The 22,991-nt window shown below is 34.4% G+C and overlaps 1 protein-coding gene across 6 annotated transcripts in view; it reads right to left on the minus strand.

Moving 5' to 3' along the window:
* The window catches only part of Slob (Slowpoke binding protein), a 43,960-nt gene that overhangs the window by 3,657 nt on the left and 17,312 nt on the right, over nt 1-22,991 (minus strand). For 2 of the 6 annotated variants that reach the window (XM_068287532.1, XM_068287533.1), the window contains exons 4-14: nt 21,849-21,925; nt 14,533-15,023; nt 13,803-13,922; nt 13,224-13,391; nt 8,925-9,132; nt 8,613-8,849; nt 8,378-8,559; nt 6,479-6,689; nt 6,281-6,406; nt 6,071-6,213; nt 48-1,161 (exon numbers count right to left, since the gene is read on the minus strand). In XM_068287532.1, the coding sequence (XP_068143633.1) occupies nt 48-1,161; nt 6,071-6,213; nt 6,281-6,406; nt 6,479-6,689; nt 8,378-8,559; nt 8,613-8,849; nt 8,925-9,132; nt 13,224-13,391; nt 13,803-13,922; nt 14,533-15,023; nt 21,849-21,854 (3,006 nt within the window). In that variant the 5' untranslated portion in view covers nt 21,855-21,925. Of the gene's footprint in view, nt 1-47; nt 1,162-3,678; nt 4,019-6,070; nt 6,214-6,280; nt 6,407-6,478; nt 6,690-8,377; nt 8,560-8,612; nt 8,850-8,924; nt 9,133-13,223; nt 13,392-13,802; nt 13,923-14,532; nt 15,024-21,848; nt 21,926-22,991 lie in introns of those variants that run through there. The other 4 variants (XM_068287536.1, XM_068287534.1, XM_068287537.1 and 1 more) reach the window with 4 other exon arrangements.

A 22,991-nucleotide genomic window follows, 5' to 3' on the forward strand; every position in this document is an offset into this window, starting at 1 on the left:
CATTTTTGATAATTTTCATTTGGCAATTGAAATTATTTGACCCTTACCCTGTACTTTTGGGAAAAGACCTCAATCATGCCAGATCTCTTTGATGGCGATGTGGTATATATGGAATTCTGATCATTGACCAGTATCTTGGGCGGATCAAACTGTTGCTGCTGGGTTGGATTCTGTGAGTGTTGTTGCTCACGTTGACCCTGATTACCTGTCGATGCCAGGGAAGAACTGCTCGAATTACTGGTGGCTGTGACTAGAATTTTTGGTGAAAGGGATACAGGAAACTGTTGGGGTCGCATGTTGCCCAATGAGCCACAGCCCACAGAACCTGAAGAGGTGGAACCTGAACCTGACATGGCATCATCAATGTGCAGAAAATTGCTTGGAGAACTCTCACGACATGGCGAAGAAATGGCTGAATCCTGTGAGACCATACTACGGGGTATGGTTGCCAATTCAAGGCAAGTTTCATTGCCTCCCGTTGTTGTGGCTATGATAATATCCTCAACTCCTTCATCAATTGGTGAGGAGATGGATTGGAAACTGCTTAGACGTATGCTTGATGAGCCAATCGACAAATCGTTGTCAGTGAGTGAACCAAATGCTGAATCCTGTGACGGATTACTACGACCATATTTGAGACACTTGAGCGAGTATTCCAGACGGCGACTCTTGGAGTTTTTATAATTGCACATATCTGCAGTGAGCTGATGATTGAAAGAGGCTCCACTAACAGAGGCAGGTGTTGGGTTCGATGACGGAGCATATAAACGCTGAGCCTGGGCTGAGCCACTGGCCACTTCTTCATCATCCGCCTCGATACCTAACTCTCTTGCCTCCACCCCAACACCCAGCTCTCCTTCCTCCTCCTCTTCTTCGTCCATTCCGCCTTCGGCCAGTATTACATTTAGGTTACTTTGACTGCTGGTGCTGCAACGTATAATGGGCGGCTCCTGAATGCTATTGTCATCGGAGTATAGGGCTGCATGGTCACAATAGTGTATGGGTGATTCGTTGGCCGATGAATGCCAGTGCTGCAATCGGAGCAGGCTCTGTCGATGCTGCTGATGCTGGCAACTGCCGCCGCCACCCACGACAATCTCCTCGAGCAGACCCTCCTCTGAGTCGCTTGATATGTCAAATGAGTCCATTGTTCGGCTGATTCTAAGAGTGGTTATATATATATAGGTATATGCATATGTAGTTAGATGTGGAAGAGAGTGTGTGTGAAAGAGAAATAACAATCAGAAATGGTTTTCTGACATTCATCGTCATCGATGCATGACCCAATCCCAATCCTCATACCCAACCCAGCTCTAAGCCATGGAATGGCACCTGAATTCACATTCAGATTCAGCCATGTCATGGCTTTTGCTTTATTGTTTGGTGGTTGAGTGAGGGTGAATAAGTGTGTGTGTGTCTGACTTTATGTGTGTGTGTGGATAAGTGAGTATATGGACGTACATGAGTGGGCGTGGGCACTTCGATTTGAATTTGTGGTGGTGGTGCTGCTGCTGCTGCATTGAAAGCGACAAATACGTGCGTGATTTAAATTAAAGCTCAGGAATCCATTGCTATATACATATGTACATACATACATACCTACATACATATGCACATACATACAATAGCAAACAGATTGATATCTAGCATCAATAGGAAATCCCTTTTTTTATTATTTACTTTGCTTGTATTCTTTTAAAAGTCAGTTTGTTAAACAAATATTTCTTGATTTCTTAGTTAAGCATATGTACTTGAAATAAAAACAAATGTCGGAATTTATTTCCCATTTTAAATTCACTTACTCAAATCCTACAAAATTAATAAACGTATTTCCTTAATTTAAAGGAGGTGCCCTAAATTTAATGCCTAAATTCAATTTAAATATCGTGAATTTGGCTAAAATGAGACATAGACAAGGTCTACGAGAATTTTATAAATAAAGGCTTTAAGGCTTGAAAGGTTTAGAAACGTTTCTCAAAGCCAAACACTGGAATTTTAAAAAGAAATTACCCTAATCGGCTATAAATAATTGTATTTTTATCATCTTATTATCTCATTACATCAAAAAAACAATCATTGCAATTAAGTCAAATCAAATTCAACCCCAAAAAGTATGCTACAATCTGTACCCATAAACCTGTACCCATAAACCTACTTCTGCTATAAAATATATATACATTGAGTATTAAAAAGTTTGGAGTTTGGACTTAAATTATTTGAAAATTCCTTTTCTATTGATTAATTTCAAGCTCAGTAAATATACAAGGCTTTTTCTTTGGGTTGAAAATTGATTTATACAAATTGGCTCATACAGGTGGCATGGAAAGGTAAAAAATTAAGTATTACAATGAATAGGAATCGAGGAATTTACAAATTATGGTTCTAGTTAAAAGCATTTCCCTTAATAATTCTAAAAAATTGCTTTATTTTGTAAATTTGGCAAAAAAAAAACTAGTCATTCTATTTATTTAAAATACATGCTACATTTCAAAGCAATCAATTTTTATTTATGCACATAAACTATATACATTATTCAAATGCAATATTTATTATAATTATATTTATATATCTCATACATCATGCATTAAAATGAGCAGAAATTCAAAAATATAAAAAAAGAATACACACAAAATAAAAGCGTAAAATCAATGCAATTAATGTCAATGATGATAGGAAGCATTTCTAGGAGATATTCGAATTGCGCATGCAAATATTTGGTTATATACCCTTGCAATTGTTTTTGTTTATTTAACTATGAGAAAGCTTTTGTGACATGAGGTAAATCCTACTACTTCAATACTTCATGAGTAAACTTTTAATCTGAAATCGTTTTCCATAAATTGAATATCATATTTTTTATAGCCTAAGCGGTAGTATTGATTATCTTCAGAGAGAAGATAGAATATCTTCTAAGGCTGAAAGAAACTAAAACTGGAAACTTTTGTCAAGGTTCTTTTTAAGTAGAGTCTTAGTTAGAAAATATTTTGATAGTCGTTTTTTTTTTATTATTAATTTATCTAAAGAATAGACCATCTAGCAAAAGAAATATGATAATTATTCTTTTTCAATTTCTTGAATTTTTTGGTAATTAAAAGTGTTTGCTTTAGAAGTATTGAGCTTTTGATGGGAATAACTATCAAACCAGCTGTCTTATCCTTGTTCTTTGCTCATTCTCATAAACATATGTTTTCGAAGAGTAGAAATTTACTCAAACTAGTTTTTCTAGAACCAAATTGTTCAGAGATTTTTGGGAATAAACATTCAAAATTCTGTGACTTGTGCGTTTTTTAAGTTTGTGCTTGTTATAACTTAAGAGTGCTCAAATGGATTTAGTTGATGGATCAACTATTCAGTTACATTTAAAATAAATTTCATAGTTATGTTTATATTTTTTTAAATAATTCCTTAAGACAATTAAACTTTTTATAGAAGATTATCTTTAAATATATCTCAATCAATATCTAAGCCAAAAATATTTCTGTTGACTTATAGTCCCTAAAAAATACTTTTGCAAGGGCATATAAAAATCGGTGAACCGAATTTAGTTTTTGAAATGATTTTATTTTATTTGTGCTTTTGGTTGATTGGTTAGTTGGATTTTTTTTATTTTGTCTTTTTTGTGGTGGTTTTTGGCGGTAACAAACAAAAAAAAAAAAAAAAAAAAATGTTGCCACTTACCACGTTTTTGTTGCTAATAACAAGTTTTGTCTTTCATGATTTTCCATTTGATTTGATACAAAAATTGCATTTCGGTACAAAAATTTGTTGGGAATAATTGGTTTTTTCTTTTCTCTATATATATTGATTTGATTTGGTTTTTTCGTTTTGTTTTTGGTTTATGGGTGAGTTTTTCTGTGAGTTGGTTTTACTTTTTTTTGAGTTAGTTTTTGATGCTTTATTTAGGTTTTTTGGTTTTCTTTTGGTTGGTTTTCAGTTGAAAAATGTTCTTAGTTTATTTGTTGTTTTTTTCTGTTTTTGCTAGTACATACGAAAGACTTCATAGGGCGCAGGTGGAACACTTTTGTTGTTGCAGTTGAGATGATGTTTGTTAAAGTTGGAATTGTTGGTTGGTTGGTTGGTGGTCGTTGTTGTTTTTGTTGTGGTTATATATTTATATATAGAGATTGTTTGTTTGGTTTTTTTTTTTTTTGGTTTTTACGGGTTATGTAAATAAACAAATGCAGAAATGCAAAAGTTTGTAAATCAAAAACAAAATACACACATATGTTAGATAAACAAAAATGAAAGTTGATAGACATTCAAGAGCTGAACGATATGTATCAATTATGTATTGTAGATGATGAGATTGGTGTAACGGTAACGGTATTCTGCTAGGGATCGCAACACTAAGACACATAGTTAGTTTGTTGTTGAATGTAGTAGTAGTAGTAGTTATTAGTTAGTATTTGTAGTAGTAGTAGTAGTAGTAATAGAGAGTAGGAAGAGAGAGTAAAGAGTTATGGCATACGGAAAAAAAATATTTATACTTTAGTTTCAAAAAAATCCTCAACTACATGACAAAAAAAAAAACAGAAAACATTTGTTTGTTTAAGTAAATAAAACATGCGATTTGTAATTATTTAAATTTAGGCAGCAGATTTAATTTACACTGAGATTGAGAGGGACGAGAGAGATAAAAATATTGAGAGGGATAGAGAAAGAGATAACGAGATAGAGATTTTCAGCGAGAGATGCTTAAATATACATGAGAGGCAAACGGATGAGCACAATTTGACGGTAACTTTTTTCTTTTCTCTTACAATTTTATTTTTATTACTTAATTATATTCTTGTCTTGTATGCATAAATTTACAGTCTGGGTCAGAGTCAGCGAGAGAAAGAGAGAGAGGGCGAATGAGAGATAGAGCCCTTGCATATTATCATAATTATTAACAGGACACAGGTGTAGACACACACACACATACACACACTTTCACGTTTACACTCAACCCAGTTTATGAGCCGCCTTAGTTGGTTGAACAAGTTAGTTTCTCCTTCCCTCATTTCTCATTTACCTTTTGTGAGTGGTCTTTATACCCTTCTATAACCACATGTCTAAAGGGTATACCACACATCTCAGAAGTCTAGCAGATTGTTAGAGAGGTGAATTTATTTGAAATCAAAGTTTTTATCATTTCTGAACTTAATATTGTTAAAGTAAATACCTAAAATCTTTAAGAACTCTTTTAAAAATCGGCTTATTTTTAATATTTCTTAACTCTGGAGTTATCATTTTGAAAATTTGAAACTTCATTAATGAACTTCAGTTTCTTTTATAATTTGTGAATACATTTGAATACTTTGGCGAGACATTTCGAACTATTTAAGAAACAGAAAATTGGAAAACTATTTTATATTTTATAAAATTTTGTAACAGTTACATATCTTTACATATATTTGTTAACGTTTTTTGATTTAACAAAAACAACATCCAAAATCTACGTAATTCAGAACAAACTTGATTCAAAAGTATTGAAAAGGCCAATAGATTCAGTTGAAAGGGTAAACCCAAGTCGAAGTGTGTTACTTTGTTTTTCTATTCATTTAGGTAGAATGTGTTTATTAAGGGACTGAGTTGAGGAAAATGGCGCATATAAAAAACATTTAATGTCACTTTGTGAATAGAAATTTAAATTGAAAGGTTCTGTGAAATTTTATAAAGGGAATCGAAAAATATTGAGTTCTTAGATCGTCGGGAGAAGGCCAAGAGACGGTCCGCAGTTGAGGAGTGTTTCATTAGTTTTGATTTTGAATATTCACCTGCATACAAGACATAAACATCTCACACCACTCACAAATCAAGACCTAAGACAGCAAATACATTTTGCACGACGATGACCTTTATTTTTCTTTGGGTTATGAAGTGTTTGATGGTGTTGTTGGTGGGTGTTTTACTTGTACATACATAATATAGATTGATATGTAGAGGTAAATGTGATGCAGTATACAAGTGAGAGTGAGAGTTTTTTTTTTTTTTTTTTTTGACTTTAGCATTTTAAACTGAATTTGGTTTTGTTGTCGTAGTCAAGGCAAAGCATAACGAGCTGATGGCTAAATGAATATCAACTTACCCAGTGCGTCGATCATGTGGCGTTGAGGGCGGTGTACAGGGTGAGCTGGCCTCGCTGAAGGAGTTACCCAATGAGGCGCATTGACGTTTCTTGACGGCATGCAGCAAATTCAATGTCGATCTGCTGAGACTTGGCTTAATTGTCTAAAAGAAGATATTAGTTTTAGCTTCCAGCTTAGAGATAGTTGTGAGCTTAACTAAAGATACTCACACTAAAACAGGGACCACGCAGCTCTCTTAAATCAATGCTGCGAAAGAGATCGCATAGGACTAAGTCCTCAACGGAGGGGCAAACGCCGCTTGGCGGCTCAAATATAAGACCCAAGATTTCTAGAATCTATTGAACCAAAATTTTAAATTTTATGTATTTCAAATTACTTTGTTGTTTATGTTGTTGTTTGTCACTCACCTGGCCAATTTGTGGATAATGCTGTAGCTCCATTTCGAGCACCCGCATGGACGGTTTTGGTGTGGTCAATTCTTGGCCCGTGCACATTTCATACAGCAGATGGCCAAAACATATTATATCGACATTTTCAATTTCTGTTTCCGAACGCGACCACATGACGGCATTTATGCGAGAGCTGAGACCCAAAAGGCCATTCTCAAGGCCCGATAATCTGACAAAAACAAGAAAATAAAAAAAAAAAAAACTTATTAGAAACCAACGTCAATTGAAATGCACAATTAAATGTGAATCACTTCACGTCCCCCAATCCCCCCACACCCCTAAAGTTATGCAACATACTTGATGAAACGACAAAAAAGAGGTGGTTAGAGGTGAAACGAATGTTGTGGGTTGGGTTTCGTATTTGCTTCCATATTGATGGCCAACACGTGGCAAACACATAGTGACTATTTTTATGGATTAATGTGTGAGTGAGAGGGGTGATGAATGTGTGTCATTGCCTGAGTATGCGGTGTGTGTGTCTGCTTTTATGACAAAGAGCGTATGTCAAACTTGATGTGAGATATATTATGTCAGAGACTTTTCTATTATATAGCTTCTATATGTTTACGGTTATGTTTATGGTCAAAACAGAGCAAACAGAGCCAAAGAAGAGAAGGGGTAAAGGTTTTGTCGCTGTGATCAAAGATATTCACTGTATTCACTTGTGACCTCTAATTGGCGCACAACGTGTGACACTATCTTGACTAATTTAGTTGGCGTGACATTGAATTTACTTTAAGCTTTATAATTCAATCCGCAAGTACATATCTAGGCGACAGTTTCAGATCCTTTTTGTTTAGGATGTTATCAATTTGGTATTGAAAATTAAGAATAATTGGAAACTAAAACAAGGGAAATAAATGGAAAGCGTATCAAGAAGACAAATTCACATGGAAACTAATCGATTCGGACTTCGAAGATAAAACAAGAGTCATTATGAAAAGTGTTAATCAAGTGTTGAAAATAAGCTGCCAACTTAGGACAGAAAATAGATCCAAACTGCTTCTGATTGAGATAAACTTTTATTCAAGACCATGAGTTGTTTTCATCCATTCTATCTATATTTTTATAGCTTGTTATGTGTCCTTAAATGGCAGTAATTACTATCTCATACTATCTCATTCTAATCTAATATGTATTTTCCAGCAACATCAATTAAAATTCCATTTTCCATTTAGTTTTCATTTCATCAAATTGTAAAGTCAAATTGAACATGGTTTTGGTTTTTTCTGTGAAGTTTTTTTTCCTGGCTATCAATCCGATTTTGAGCTTATTTATCTGTCGGTTTTACTGATTTCTCTCTCTCTTTGTCACACTCTATGTATGTAAGGCCAATTTATATGAAAATCAGCTTATTCAGTCCAAAATGGGTCATGCTGGGCTCTGATCAAAATGAAACTTTAAAATTTAAAGGCCTTATGTCTACCCTAACTATACTTATATATATTTTTATATACATATGTGTAGAGGTACATGTATGTATATATGTATAGCTTGCAGTTATATCAGAGCAATCGTTAGCTCTTTTTCCATGGGCCATATAAGTAAATTTCTTGGCATTTTATTTTTAAATGGCAAACAAAAAGCTGAAGTTTTTTCTTTCACCCCCTTTTCATGGCGTTAAACCCATTCGGTGTTACCCATGCGGTTGGGTGAACCGTAAAGGTGGTGGTGGGAGGTGTCAAAAAAATGGAGGCGTGTCTGCCATGGGGTGGAGATGTGTGTGGATGAAATTCATTTTGTATGCATTCAAAATGGCCCCAAAAAATGGGCAACGATTTTGTTGAATTGCTTTTAATTTAACATTTGCATATTTATGTAGATATGTAGGTATGATGATGAGTGCATATCTCTTACCTTGCAGCTCCATTCTGTAATATGACATTGCCGCTGTGCAAATGACCATGAAGCGGAAACCCACGCTCTTTCAGGAAGAGTAGAGCCTCCAGTATCTGTCGGCCAAGACGTTGAACCTGACTTACTGGCAAACCATTTGGCTTACGTGTATATTTTCTAGCCCAGGGTTCATTCCATTGAGCCTGAAGGGATATAAATTAAGATTGGCCTGACTAGGAAATTGCCTGTAACTTGCCTTATAGATAAGATCCTTGAGACTGCCACGTGAATTGAATGGTGTGACTAGGCAAGCATAGTTATTTGAACTATTACGCAAGAATCCCAAATCCAATACGGGATAGATATACGGATGATGCAATGAGCCCAGCAATTCCATTAGTATATCCCTGGCACTTTCACTGGGCGGCAGATCCTCGAATGCAACACAATCGGGCGGCAGAGGAAGCAATGTCATCAGACGGTCTGTGCGAACCTAAAACAAAGCAAACGACAAGAAATTGTTTATTGAAATCGATTGTTTGACTCGTCTAGTTAATTGGCTACTTACCGATGCATCTGTGACCAGAAACCAGTTCTTGCCATGCCGCGATCCAATCTCATCTAGATGTGCAATCACCTCATAGCGCCCATTGGCGCTTTGTATCCACTCTTGTGTGGCATTCAAGGCTCGTTCCCGTTGGGCACGCTCTCGAGGACTTCGCTCCACAATGCCATTGCCGCTGTCCAGAGCCGAGTATTGATATTTGATATTTGGTCTGTAAATTATTTTGAATATATTTAAAATTTAAAGTCTTGCCCGTCGTCTTAGTTAAGTTGATGTGTTTTTTTAGTAGAGAGCAAGAATTATACAACAGAAAATGTAAGAAAAATTATGATATTTTTGTAAGAGCTACAAAAATGATTCAATTGTTTTACTATACAAATGAGTTTATCTTTATGAGATCACTCGGTTAGGGGTTTTGTCAATATACAAGAATGACCACAAAATAAAATGAAATACATATTCAATTTTCGTGTTGGCCAACATGAGAAAATTGTATTCGAACTTATGATTTAAATGCTAAGAGTGAATGACAGCAGGCAATTTAAGTTCTCAGATAACTGTAAAAAAACACTTTAAAAGAACCTCCAAACATTTGCATATAAACGATTTCAGCCTCTAGCAAGCATTGCAATTTGCAATACGAAACCTTATCTAACTGACCGGTAAAACGATTGAACAACAAATGAAACTCAGCCAAAGACATTTATGATGATAGCAAACCAAAAATGGCAGACAAACGGGAGAGCCAGACAAAAGGAAGACCAAGATAATGAGGGACTAAGGGAGAGGAACAAATTTCATTTCAGACCATTCAAAATTTTGCCGCAGGGGCTAACACATACAACACGACACACGCACACAATGAAACATTGCCAAAAAATAAATTTGCAATTCAAAAAACCATTGAGAGGGCTGGGCAAAGGACTTGTCTGTGTCTCTGTGTGTGTGTGTTTGGAAAGAGTCAGGGGCAGGGACAGGGACAGGGACAAGGGCTAAATAACTTGCCTGCACAATGGCGCAGCGGAAACGGAAGCAAGAGTTTATCATACATACATTTCTTTTCATTTCGTTTCGTTTCGTTACGAAATTGTTTTGCCATTTATTTTCATTTTCATTTAAGACAAACAACAACAAAAAAAAAAAAAAAGAAAGTGCCAAAAAAACTATATATGTATAAAAAAGAGGAAAATCTGCTTAATTGTGTAGAGGAAAGTAAGTGTGGAGAAAAACACAGAGCAGAAGAAAAACCAAATGAAAGTAGAAAGTGTAACAAACAGAGAAAGACGACACACTCACACAAATACAAAGAAAGAAAGAGAGAGAGAGAGAGAGAGAGAGAGAGAGAGAAAGAGACAGGCTCATAAACAAACACTTAGGGCCACTCAATCAAAACAGAGCGAAGGTTAAGCACATCCTTGGGTTAAGTTTAGCATGTGTTTGAAAATTTAATAAGGCAGAGAAAGAATGTAAGAAAGAGTGGGAAAGTGAAAATGTGTGTGTGTGTGTTTTTGTTGTTCTTGTTGCTCTGTGGTGTGTGTGTGTGTGTGTGTGCGTCTGAGAGGCATAAAACTTGGCCAACAATCTTTCCATTTTACGTCATCAAAAAAATGCAGAAACAAATTTTCAGTTTCAGTTTCACATGTCTTTAAACGCTTGGCTTGCGCTTTTGGCCAACGTTGCGTATGTGGAATATAATAATTTTTTAAAATACATATATAAATGTTTGTTTTTTTTTTTGATTCTGCCACTTATGCCTTCATTTCCCCTTGCAATGTACCCCATTGCTGTTGCATGCATTTTGCATTTATGATAGACCTTGACTTGGTTGCAAAAATTGTGCGTTCGTTGTGTGTTTGTTTGTTGATTTAAGCTAATTTTTCCTGGTATGCAGCCAGAACAGAAGATGGTTACCGAGGGAAGAATGGTAAGCGGAAGCCAGGGTTAGAAAGATGCTCGGTGGAGAAGTTTCTTTTTCAATATTGCTCTCCAAATATTTGCACAACACTCGACACACTTGTTGTTTGTGCGTAAATGTATGAATGTGTGTGTATGTGCATGAGAGTGTTCTCTATTTCCCTCTTTCCAGGGAATTGGAAACGGGGTGAAATGTCCTTCAGACAAATGTTTGATTAAAAATGTAATAGATTGTGTGTGTTTTTTGCCAGAGACAAAGTTTCTTTTTTTTTTGTTTTAGAAAAAAACTGACATTTATAGATGGAACTAAAATTATTATTTATTAGGAATGAAAATTTGATTTTGGTCAACTGCAAATAAAATTAAAATTTTTGTGAAAAATTGGAAAATATAGAGGGTTTCGGGGTTAAGTGTTTCTTTGGCAGCTTGTATTTTTGATTGAGAGGGGGCGGTGCACGAGTTGTTGCCTTTCGCTTCGCGTAATTAACGTGCTCGAGTGTGAAATTTTTTATTGCATACTTTGCAGCGCGGCATTTCCCATACGTACCCAAACACCCTCAAACACACACACACACACACACATACACAGAGAGAGTCCCATATATATGCCTGCTCGTTAGAACTCATACACAGACAGACACACACACATACAGAGACACTTATACACACGAACAGATGCTTACGCTCGCTTGCACATTCATCACACGGCTCAGCACGTTGAAGGGAGAAGCCGGGCAGGTGAATAGAGCCACACCGACACACACTCACATGCACACACACACACACAAACACATGACCTGCTCATAAGAGACTGACATTCATCAATGTTAGCGGCCCACAACGCCTGCCGCGTATGGAATATTTTCCAAGTTGATAATTTAATTTGCAATTTTCTCATTTTTATTTTTTATTTTTTCTGCCTGGCTTTCTAATTTTAGGGCATTTTCACCTTGAACTGATTTTGCTATGCCAAGAGGGAAATTAGATCTACAAAATATTCTGATTGTAACAAGCACATAATGAATGCTAACTCTAAAAGATAACCAACCAGATATCTAACGGTCATATGGTTAAGCCTACATATACCATGCCACATTTCTGACTTAAGCCATAAGTAACATTAGAGTTGGGAGAAATGACAGAAATTGTTTGTTGCATAGATCACAGCAATAAGTTACATCTACATACATTATCCTATTAAAAACAATAACTTATGTTTCCAGGAATAATTTGAGTAATTTTAAAAAGGTTTTGACTAAGTTTCTAAATGATTTCTTTCACTAGTTGAAAGTTCTATTTAGGGGGATAAAACTAATGTTGCTGGAATGTTGGTTTGTCAAAAAGGTATCCTAGGTTTCAGCCTTAATGCTTTATTAGGAACAGTCTCCATGTCATTTTCAGGGAAAACAAAGAATGAATAGATTGATTTTTTCAATCTTACATCTTACAAAGAAAAGTAAACTGTGAGGTGCCCTTGTGGCATTAATTGACAGTTAAATTCTAAATTTCTTTCCCTCAATAGTTCAGATATTACATCTTTAATATTTAACTAAATCTAACAACTAATTCATGTTTAAAAGGTCTGCAAAGACACATTTACTTCAATTTGAATTAATTTTATTTTTAATTTTGAAAATCATTTTGATTGCTGAATCCAATTTTAGAATAATTGTCTGATAGCTCAAGTAATTTTAAATTCATTTTGGTTTTCTTTTTATTTAATTTGAAAATCCAACCAAAGCATTTTTGTAGATTATTTATTTTTCTTCTGGTCAAGAAGATTTCCAATTTAGTTTGGTTTGGTTTTAATATTAGGCAATTTTGTTAATTAATTTTCTGTTTTGTGTGTATTTTTTTGTTAAGGCATTCACAGAATTTAAACAAAAAAATTATTAAGTGTTTTTTTTTTTTTTGTTTTTTTTTTTTTTTTTTTTTTTGGGTGCTGCTATAAATTTTCTACTTGGCAAACATTGAAAGCATTTTCTATGTATTTATTTAGCATGCAAAGTGCTTTTCGGGCAAACTAGACGGAAAAAAGCAAAAGCAGCTAGCTATAGAAAAAATAAAACATAAAAACAAAAACCAAAAGAGAATGAAAAAAAAAAACAATAACGAAAAGGAAAAAAAAAAAACAAAAACAAACAAAAGAAGAAAATACAAGAAAACTAAGATAAAAATAACACTTGAGTTAGATTTAGTAAGTAAATGTATTCGAAATATGCCAATTGAATTGAATGTTGTGGATTAGAATCGAATTTATGATGCAGTGATTGAATTTCAAGTATTAGAGATAAGAAAAAATTGAATGTACGAATATATATAGATATATGTAGATATGTATATATATTGTAGTTGGTAAGATGTATAAAATATATATTCATATGCAACCTGGTTGTTAGTACTGAATCTATGGTATCTCTACTTCCGGTTTCCGCTGGCATCGATTTGCTAAAAAAGAGCCTAGCAAGATTGTCTAACCTCGCACTAACCAGCGGCGATTTCTCCGAGTGCTCGGATAGATCTGAGTTATCTTGCTCCGAACTGGCCGAGCGATTGCTGTAAATAGAATATAAGGTGGACGAGTGGTATGGTGGGAAAAATAGTTGCCGAAAATCAATGGAAAAAGGAAAGAAAAAGGACAAACATAAATGAACATATAATAAATTGGTGTATTTTTCATTTTTTTTTTTGTTTTCTTTATGAAGTTCTTTTCAAAGAAAATCAATCAAAAGTATAAGATCAAGTTTTGTGGTATCTCTCTGCTAGTGCAAATCTGGATACACACTAGTATACAGGTAGTGTGGGCATCTGTGAGTGTGTGTGTGCGTGTGTCTGTCCTGATCAAAAACAAGTCGCTTATTGTTGTTATCCTTTCACAGACACACACACACACACACACACCCAGAGATGTGAAGTCACATTCATCAGTACTATATCAATCGATGAAAGTCGAAGATGAGTACTCACCTACTGTAAATCTGACGGCGATTGGCAGCTGTCAGTGCTGAGACATCAAATTCAATTGCCGAATTGGAACGTTTCAGTCCATTTGCCTTGTGCAGCTTCTTCATAATGTGTTTCACCTTCCTATCGTGCGGCATGACATTTATCGATAACACAAATAGATTTGGTTTTATATTTTGATTGACATTTTGATTTGCTAGCAAAAAGTGTTGCAAAGTTGTAAGTGGTGATTGAACCAGTATTGGAATTTGGTTAAAATACGTTGAGGAGTTTTTCAAGTATATCTAAAGGTATCTCAATAGTCTGTTATAGAACATCTTATGTGTGCTTGGATTTGATGCCGAAATCAGCAGAACATAATTTTAAATGCTATTGAATAGATCCATAGAAACTAATCCGATAAAATGTTGTCTATTAAGATGTTAAAGAAGTACTTTGAATGCAAATATAGACATTTCCAATCTGGTGTTATGGAACTTTAATTTATTGAACAATACCATAAAGAAAATAGATCTGTAATTTAATAGTAAAAGAAAGCCTCCAGTTTTAGAGAACAAATATACCTTAATCGGCCATAAGAGTTTTGTGGTAAGTTTTGACTAAATTCCTTTAAACCTGCGATTTGGGCTATCTTGACTATGATTCTCAAATAAGATAGTAAAAAATTTCTTCGTCAACACTTTTGCTGCACTCTTTCCGAATTATTTGATCTTGAATTTTCTTCTCAACTCACTTTTCCGGCACGGGTGGTCGGACAAATTGATCATGTCCGGTTACCGCACTGGCTCGATTGTCGATCCGTTGCTGTTGGGCGGCCTTGTTGAACTTGAACATGGTGAATGATTTCTTTGAGCTGGCTACCTCACAGACACGAAAAATGATTTTCCGGCTACTCTTGAAGACTGTATTCAACGTTTTGTAGACCAAAATGGATACTGATTTCGAGGCGTGCGGATGATTGTGGTGCTGATGGTCGTTTGCGTGCTGCTGTTGTTGTTGTTGTTGTTGTTGTTGCTGTTGGTGCTGTTGGTGTGACAGTGGTGTGGGCAAAGATTGCTGTTGCTTCAATTGATGCACTGCAGCATGCGTCGTCGGCGACGACGATGATTTTGATCGGGTGATGACTTTTGCGGTCTGCTGTTGATACTGACGCCGATGACAGTTGATGATAAGCTCCGGCTCCGGCTCCTGAGACGCCGCTGTCGCGTCGTTGACTTCACTGTCCTGTGTGGATATTGCAATTGTTGGTGTGTTTTGTTTTTGGTTTGTTTGTTTGTTGGTCGATTTGATTTGGTTTGTTTTCAGTTTTTGTTTTGTTTGTCGAACAAAAGTTGAGAAATGGAAAGAAATATGCAATAATAGTTTTAATCAAAACTGTTTTTTCTGTTTTGTTTTTTGTATATAAAATTGTAGGTAAACATAACACAGCAACGCATAGAAATGAAAATTGGAAAAGTACAAGTGAAAAGCGCAAAACCAAAAGTTTTTTTTTTGTTTGTTGTTGAAGGCATTTTCTGTTTTTGCTTTTGGTCCTTTTTCAGGTCAGGTTGCTCCATTTTGCTTAACAATTGATCACAAAAGGTTAAGTGAGTATGTGGAATCTGTGTGTTTTGTGTTTTATAAATTCTTTTTGTTTTTTTGTTGTAGACAAATAAGTTCATAATATTCTTTGCTGTAAATGACAATCACAAAAGCATTTAAAATGTTCGCATTTGTTTGTTTTTTTGTTTTGTTTTTTGAACATAAATCAAATAAAACATGCTTCGGTCATACTAGATTTTGATCATTTAAACTAAACTAATTTTTGCAGCCAATTTTATTTCAAATATAGATATATAAAAAAGCGAATTGAAATGTTTCATATTTTTCAACAATTTGCTATAAATAAGTGAAAATAACAACAGAAAGAAAAACGAATCAAAAATATTAATCAAATATTATTGTGTGCCAATTTTAAAATTTTGTTTGCCTTTGCATTAAAGTAAATCATAAAACGGTTTAGAGTTTTGTTTTAGGTTTTTTTTTTTGCTTTGGTGATTTATTTGCGCTCAAATTGAATGTTTTTTTTTTTTTTTTTTTGGTTTTTTTTGTTTATTTTGCTGGCTAATTTGCTTTGTTCGAGGTAAAAAAGCAAATTTACCTACCGATTGCAATAGTTTAAGCAAAGTTTGCAATAGTCCCACAACAATGCAAGATACCTAAATCTGAATGGTCGATGATATTATATATATATATATAGGTAGGTTTTAATTATTTTAATTGTTACGAAAAACTTGTAGTTGTTTAATATATGTATATTTATGTGTATATAAACCCGCCCAATATCAGAGTTAGAAAATTGTATCTTAACATAATTTGGATATACAATTTAAACACAATCATTTTGCTATAAATCACAGAGATCAGACAAATAACTATTTGTTTAAGCCTTATCTCAAATCACTTAGAGCAATAATAAGATTAAGAATAATATTCTGGTGAATGCAAATTAGAGACGAATGAAATGACTTTGTAAACGAACTCAAAGGAATAAGGCCTAAAATTTAAATAAAGACAAAAAAGTTAAAGTCATTCATAAGTTCAATGCTCCACTGAATCGAATGATAAGAATGACCAAATCAACAATAATAAGACACATAATGGAAATTTCTATTTTATTTTTCGTTTTCCTAAGAGTATTTTGTCGTCACTGTAAAAGAGGATGTGAGAATCTATAAAATGCCTATAAGTATTTGCTTTTATTCCACTATTTTGTCTTTCAAATTAGCAGACAACTTTTTGGATTAATTGAAAAATTTAAATTAATTTATGATAAGAGCAAACGAATCTAGGATTGCCGCCATTTCCAAGCTGGGCCTGTTCATTATAAATAAGTCCAAGAACCTAAAACTACGGGGTTTTCTTCAACATATTCAAAATTCCATCAAAGTCGCTGACTGGCATATTTAGGTAAGTTATAAGTTTTACCCTTAAGATTAAGTATAATATTACTTGTATTATCAAAATGTCTAGAGAACATTTGAACATGCCATTTATCTTACATTAGTGGGGAAAACAAATATTGTTGCAAGAGCTCTTTTGAAGTCTTCTGAAGGCTGCTTCCACTTATCGATAAATATATTTACATACATCCTCAACTTGACTTTTATTCAGTTATAAAATTATGCCTGTATTTTATTGATTTTATTTAAAATCACTTTAATTTAATTTCAATTAGAATATAAAAGAATTTATCAAGTTTTTAATGAAGTTTTCATTTGCCATAAGTTGGAAATTTTTTTTGCTCATGGAATTTCCATTTGAGGGGGAGAGTTTTCAGTTTGTATAATGACTTTTTTCCATTTGGTGCTTTCCATTCACTGGTGTTAATTAAAAAGCACGAAAAACTTTCTTTCAAGTTAATTTTCTAAACAACAGTTCAACAAATGTCCTTCACACGGAAAACCGCAGCAAACAGCGAACAGCAACAACGAAATAATGGAAAGTACTTTAATAGACGCTTAAATAAATCATACGCCCCGTATCCCTGCACTCCAGAATAGACGTCAAGTGCCTCCTCATGTATTGTGTATTATGTGGATGTGTGTGTGTACGTTTGAATGCGTGACATTGAGCTCTATATACAATGCGTTCTTGCCACCCCCCCTTTACGCCTCTATAGCACAATACCCCACCCATAGGTTCGCCATGTGCCTATCACGTGCCTCTGGGCCCCTCTTCATGCGTTTCCATTTCCATTGCTCTTGCCTATTTGTCTAATTGTCTAATTCTAATTTTAAATTGTATTTTCTTGCCGACCACTCCGCCCCCACCACACTCTTGCATATGGCTTGATACACTCACTCGCAAACCCCACACTGCACTCCCCCTCAACCTTTGGCTGACGCTCCTCAAGTCATTTATCTAATCAGCCACGGCAAATGCTCGTTTTGCCTTTTACTTTTAAGGCCTATTGATTTTCTTGACTTTCCTTCTTTACGTTTTCTTTCGTTATTTTTTCTAGCTGGAAGCAAGAAGCGCACTTGCCGTGCTTTTCCCGCTAGCTTGGTGTCATATGGCAAAAGAAAATAAATTCAAATCAATTTCTTCTACAACGAAAAAAGTCTGTCGTGTCTGTCAGTTAGTCAGTCAGTTAGTCGGGCTAAAATCACGATATCAAGTTAGTTTATTCTTCAAGTGATTGCCATTATTATTGCATTATTATCCTGTCTGTCACTTTTTTCGTTTTTGGTTGTTTTATTGCAAATTAAATTGTCAAAAAAGAGGCATTGACTATGATGATATATGAATAGATATAGCACATATGAAATTCAGTATGATTAATCTACGTAAAAATGATACTAGTTAGTTTTATTTACGAAGTCTACCTATGACAAAAAAAGTATAATAATAATAACATCTATGACTCACTGCATTCTATTTGAAATAGAACAGAAAAAGCTTCTGACAATTTTTTTATAATTGTGTTGTGTAAAAGTGTTTTAATGCAAGGTCTTAAGTTTTCAAATGTAATGTTATCCAATTTAATAGGAATTATCTATTTTTAGACATCAAAATTTGTATTTTGAAGTACAAAATTTATGCTGGGATCTTTTTTGAATATAAGAAAAATATGTAGAAAGATCAAGAACTAGAACAAAGTTCTATTAAAGATTTTTAATTCAAGCTGAATTGAAGCTCAATTTAAGGAACTGTTTTTACAAATTAATGATGATATTTCTTAATATTGTTTTTAGATATGCTTTGAATCTTTAGGGATAAATTTTGCATTAGTAATCAAAAGAAATTTCTAAGCTGAGTTGAAATATTTCACCTGACTTCATATAGGTATAGATATTTATCAAAAGCTATTTGAGATTAATAAATGGAAATTCCTAAAATAAGAGAGAAAAAACTAAAGATAGATACATTGATTTAAAGTTTCACTTTTGTCTTTAGACAGTTCTAAAAACTAATAAACACAAAACAAAGTGTTAATAATTCATAGTAAACAATTCATTTTATCTGATGTAAAATTCATGTTCAATTATTTTCAAGGTAATTAAGTTTCAAATGGTTTCCATCTCAATATTTCTTCTTAATAAAATTTTAAGACTTTGTTGCAATATTGCACAATATTAGATCATGTCATTGGTAATTAAGAAAAATTTTCCTATTATATTTCTTAATACTTTAGCACCATTTCATATTCTGCTTGCACAAATATTTCATCATCTAATCATACTTAATCTTGGGAAATTTCTCACAGAAAATGTCAAAAGGAAAAACCTATAAATGAGACAAAAAATTGCCAAAAATGTAATTGCCCATTAAACATGATGATGATGCAAGCAAAAGATTATGATTTCGTGATTAATTTGTTAGCTGCTACTCCCACTTCTAGTTCCACGTCATCCTTGATGCTTTCGCAAGAAAATAACCTTTTGCTTGTTGGCTCAAATGTTTCAGCTTCATTATCATTTCCTTGACTATTTTATTATTTACAGTCCTGGCCGAAAATGCCAAAGAGAGAATTCGTTCACGCGACACAATTGAAATAAATTTTTAAATAGTTTGTTAACAACAAAGTTTTCGTCGTTTTTTTCTTCCATGGAATGGATTAACACAGTTGGGGTAAAAGACTGAAGAAAACTTTCCGTATAGTGGAATTTAAGTATTTTCTTTTTTTTTGTTTTTCGTTCTCTATTGGAGCTATGCGAAAATAAAAACGCGGCCAACGCGTTTGTCGGGTCGTCCGTTAATGAAGGTAAAATTCGAACATCGTTTCGGTTTAGGCAAAAAAGAAGAAAAAATAAAAATATGTATGAAATTTCTTCATTCCAGTCGGACATTGTCGGCATACAACACAACGAGGTGACTCTAACTAGTATTTGTGAGTGGGTGGTTTGGGTGGTGAATGGGTGATTGTGGTTTGACTTTCAATGTTTGCGTGAGTTCATATCGCATTTTTCTGTTTGCGGTTGGCTTTGGTTCGTCGTCGCCATCGTCGACGTTGTCGGCCACTACTTGGTGCTTCTTCTCTTTCCTTCTCTTTCATTCACTTATTGCTCTTGCTCCCCGTATTGCAGCTCTTACCCCTCTAACTGGATTATAAAAATTGATTTTTAATTTTTATGACAATTCGCTTAGAAGTGACCTCAGTTTTGTGCTCTTCGTTCGTGATGCTCTTGTTCTTGTCTCATATTCATTCCATTTTTAATGACCTATACCCATAATGCGAAAAGTGGGTACTTTGCGGTCGTCAAAAGGGTTTGCAACTTGTACATAATTCCATTGAAATAGACAAGGGGTATTTTGAAGTCGTTTCTTGCCTTTCTCTTTCTCTCTTTTTCTTTTGCGGCCACCTTAAACCCCAACGAGAACCGCACGATTTGAACTTGGCATGTCAGTTTGTTTAACTTGACAATGGGATAACAATGTATGGTCAATTTACTGTGGTTGAGTACTTTTGAAAAATGAAATTACTACCGAACAACCAGAATCTCATTCTTTAGAAATATTGATTCTCATTACATTTATAATTGTCAATTAGTCAAAATGAAAGTAAAAAGAGTTGGCTCCTTTCTTTGCAATAAATATACACCAATGAAAGTAGTTTTGTCAGAAAATGTAAGGTCTAGGATATAGGTCTTTACCTTTAGTTACACCTTCCTGTAGTCGAAAGACTAATTGCAAGAAAGTGATGCAAAATATTCGTAGTTTTTAAAACTGATTCGACCCTTCCTTTGACCGCAGAACGAAAGAACAAAAAAGAGTTACTTCTTTAAAATTGAAACTTATCTAAGACTTAAAAAAACTTTATCTCTAAAAATTTGTTTCCTTTCAATGTTTTTTTCCTAGGGTAAGTAATATCCAAGAAAGAAAAGTAATAATATTAATTGCGTGCATTTTTAAGTACTAATTTCTTAGAACTTTTTCTTATCAGCTTCTTGCATCTATACTTGCGCCACTGTGTCATGTCTGCCATTAGAGACAAAATTTTTTGTTTGTAGCAAATAATAATAATCATGTTGACCAGCATTGGTGGTAGTTTCCATCAGTCATCAACCGACAACACCACCGGACAACCACACCACTATGTACCACACCGCACCACACCCTCATTTCCTCATCCCATTTGCTCATTCCCAGGACATTTGCTTGTATGCAAATATTTTCACTTTATGTTTGCTATTTGATCGCCCGACTCCATATGGAAATTGGAAAAAGTTTTTATTCACGCCTTGTCCTCGCGTGAACAGCGAATGTCGTGAACACGCAACAGTCATTCGACTCTCCTGTTCGTTCTGTTCGTCCAACTTGTCTGTGTCTTGTTCTGTGTCCCTTGCTGCTCTGTTTGCTACGTTTGCTGTCCCTTCTTTTTTATTTTTTTATGAATAATGAAGAACAAGAACAAGAGAGAAAAATAAAACAAATTTCTGCCTCTGTCTGTGGCGCCAATGTAATGTAATGGCACCCCAGACAGAGTGGCTTATCTGAAGGCGGGGTTAGTTACTGGCCATTCGGAGACGTCATAGTTTGTTGTGGAGGCCTGGTCGTCCTGGCTTGGTTTTGGTGCGCATTTCCAGTGACCTTGCATCATTAACTTAATTGCTAACAGTCAGTCCAATTGTCGACTTAAATTATTCACAGCGAGTGGTATTTTTTTTTTTTTTTTTTGTGTTTTGTTTGTTTGCCATCCTCTGTTAGTTTTTTGTAAATGTCGTGAAACCTTCATTCTGCCATCCTATCCAACTATCTGCCTATCTTCCATATCTTCCTCACACCCTTCACGTGCATTCGTTGTGGTCGTTGTCATAGTCTCTTGTCATATTCATATTCACGTTGAGCTTTTTGTGAATAATTCGCTGCTCGCTGAGCTAGTCACGTGTGGCGTCGGGTCTTAGTCCAATGAATATTTTAAACAAAACATTGTATTTATCATCTTAAGGCCTAGCAACGTGGTCAGGGGTCCGTAATTGGATAAGTGTTTCTTTTTTCGCTTCGCTTTAGATCGAGGCATATTTCCATATTGATAGAATTTTCATAAAATAAAACACAAATACATACCTGCATCGTCTTATCCAATAAGAAATGACAACAATTCCACCCAATATCAAACCTCCTAAGGCACACCAAAATAGGGTCTGGAAATAGAAAAATTATATGCAATTATAGTACTTTTTGGCGTTAAGTTTTTTCTTAAGGAAGAATAGTGTCCATTTTTTTGAGTATTTGATGACCTTAACAAGTCTAATATTTGAGTTTAATGAAATTGACTATACTAGGCTAACTTATTACTTATTTTTTTTCAAAGCTAGACGTAGGTGGCTTAACGATTCTAATTTGAGCAGCGAAACCTGTTTAGCTCAGCTTACAAACTGATAAATGAAACATCTGAAGCGAAATTTCAGAAAAATGTCAATCAAGTAAAGATGTCCCTAACATATTGACCAGCAGTGTCTGCGATGTAGAAGTGCCTTTCTTGTCATTGGACACTAAGTCTCTCAGACATTTTACTTAGAAATTAGCTATTGATATCTTAAAGCATTAAACTAATTGGAAGTTTTTAAATAAAAAATAGATCCAAATTTTCAGATAAGCGAGTTTATTTTAGAGTTCCTCTAACCAGTTTTAAAAGTACTTTTAATTACTTTCTTTTTAAATAACTCTCAAAAGAATGTTTTTAATGTATTGCCACAAATTAAACATCCTCATAAACCATTTAATCTTCTTAATTTATATCTTTGTAAAATGTAAAAAGGGTCAAAAAAAAAAAAAAACAGAAGCAAAAAACAAGCGACCACAAATTGGTTTTGGCTCAAAAGACAGCTTAACATCTTTTCATTCAATTTGATGGCCAGCCAAGTCAAGTCATTTAAGTCAGATCATCAATTTTAGAGCCAAAGAAATGTCAACTGCAGTTTATTTTCTCCTCCTTCTTTTTTTTTTTTTTCACCCGAAACAAGGCCAAATACCCATGACAGAGCATAAGGATTCTGTCGAATCATTTCTTGCTGGTTGATTGAGGGCAACAGAGGTTTAGGAATGATTTATTAAACCCTCGCATTTTGGTTAGATAATGAAAAATGCATTAGTATGAAAGCCATCATCAGTTAGTTCATCTTGATTAGTTAATTTGGTGTGTATTATCATCATCATCGTCATCAGTTTTTTGACTTTCCCCCCTTTGTTTCCGCTGTTCTAATTGAG

Source organism: Drosophila tropicalis, unplaced genomic scaffold (assembly GCF_018151085.1).
Source record: "Drosophila tropicalis isolate 14030-0801.00 unplaced genomic scaffold, ASM1815108v1 contig_562, whole genome shotgun sequence".
Taxonomy (NCBI): Eukaryota; Metazoa; Arthropoda; class Insecta; order Diptera; family Drosophilidae; genus Drosophila; species Drosophila tropicalis.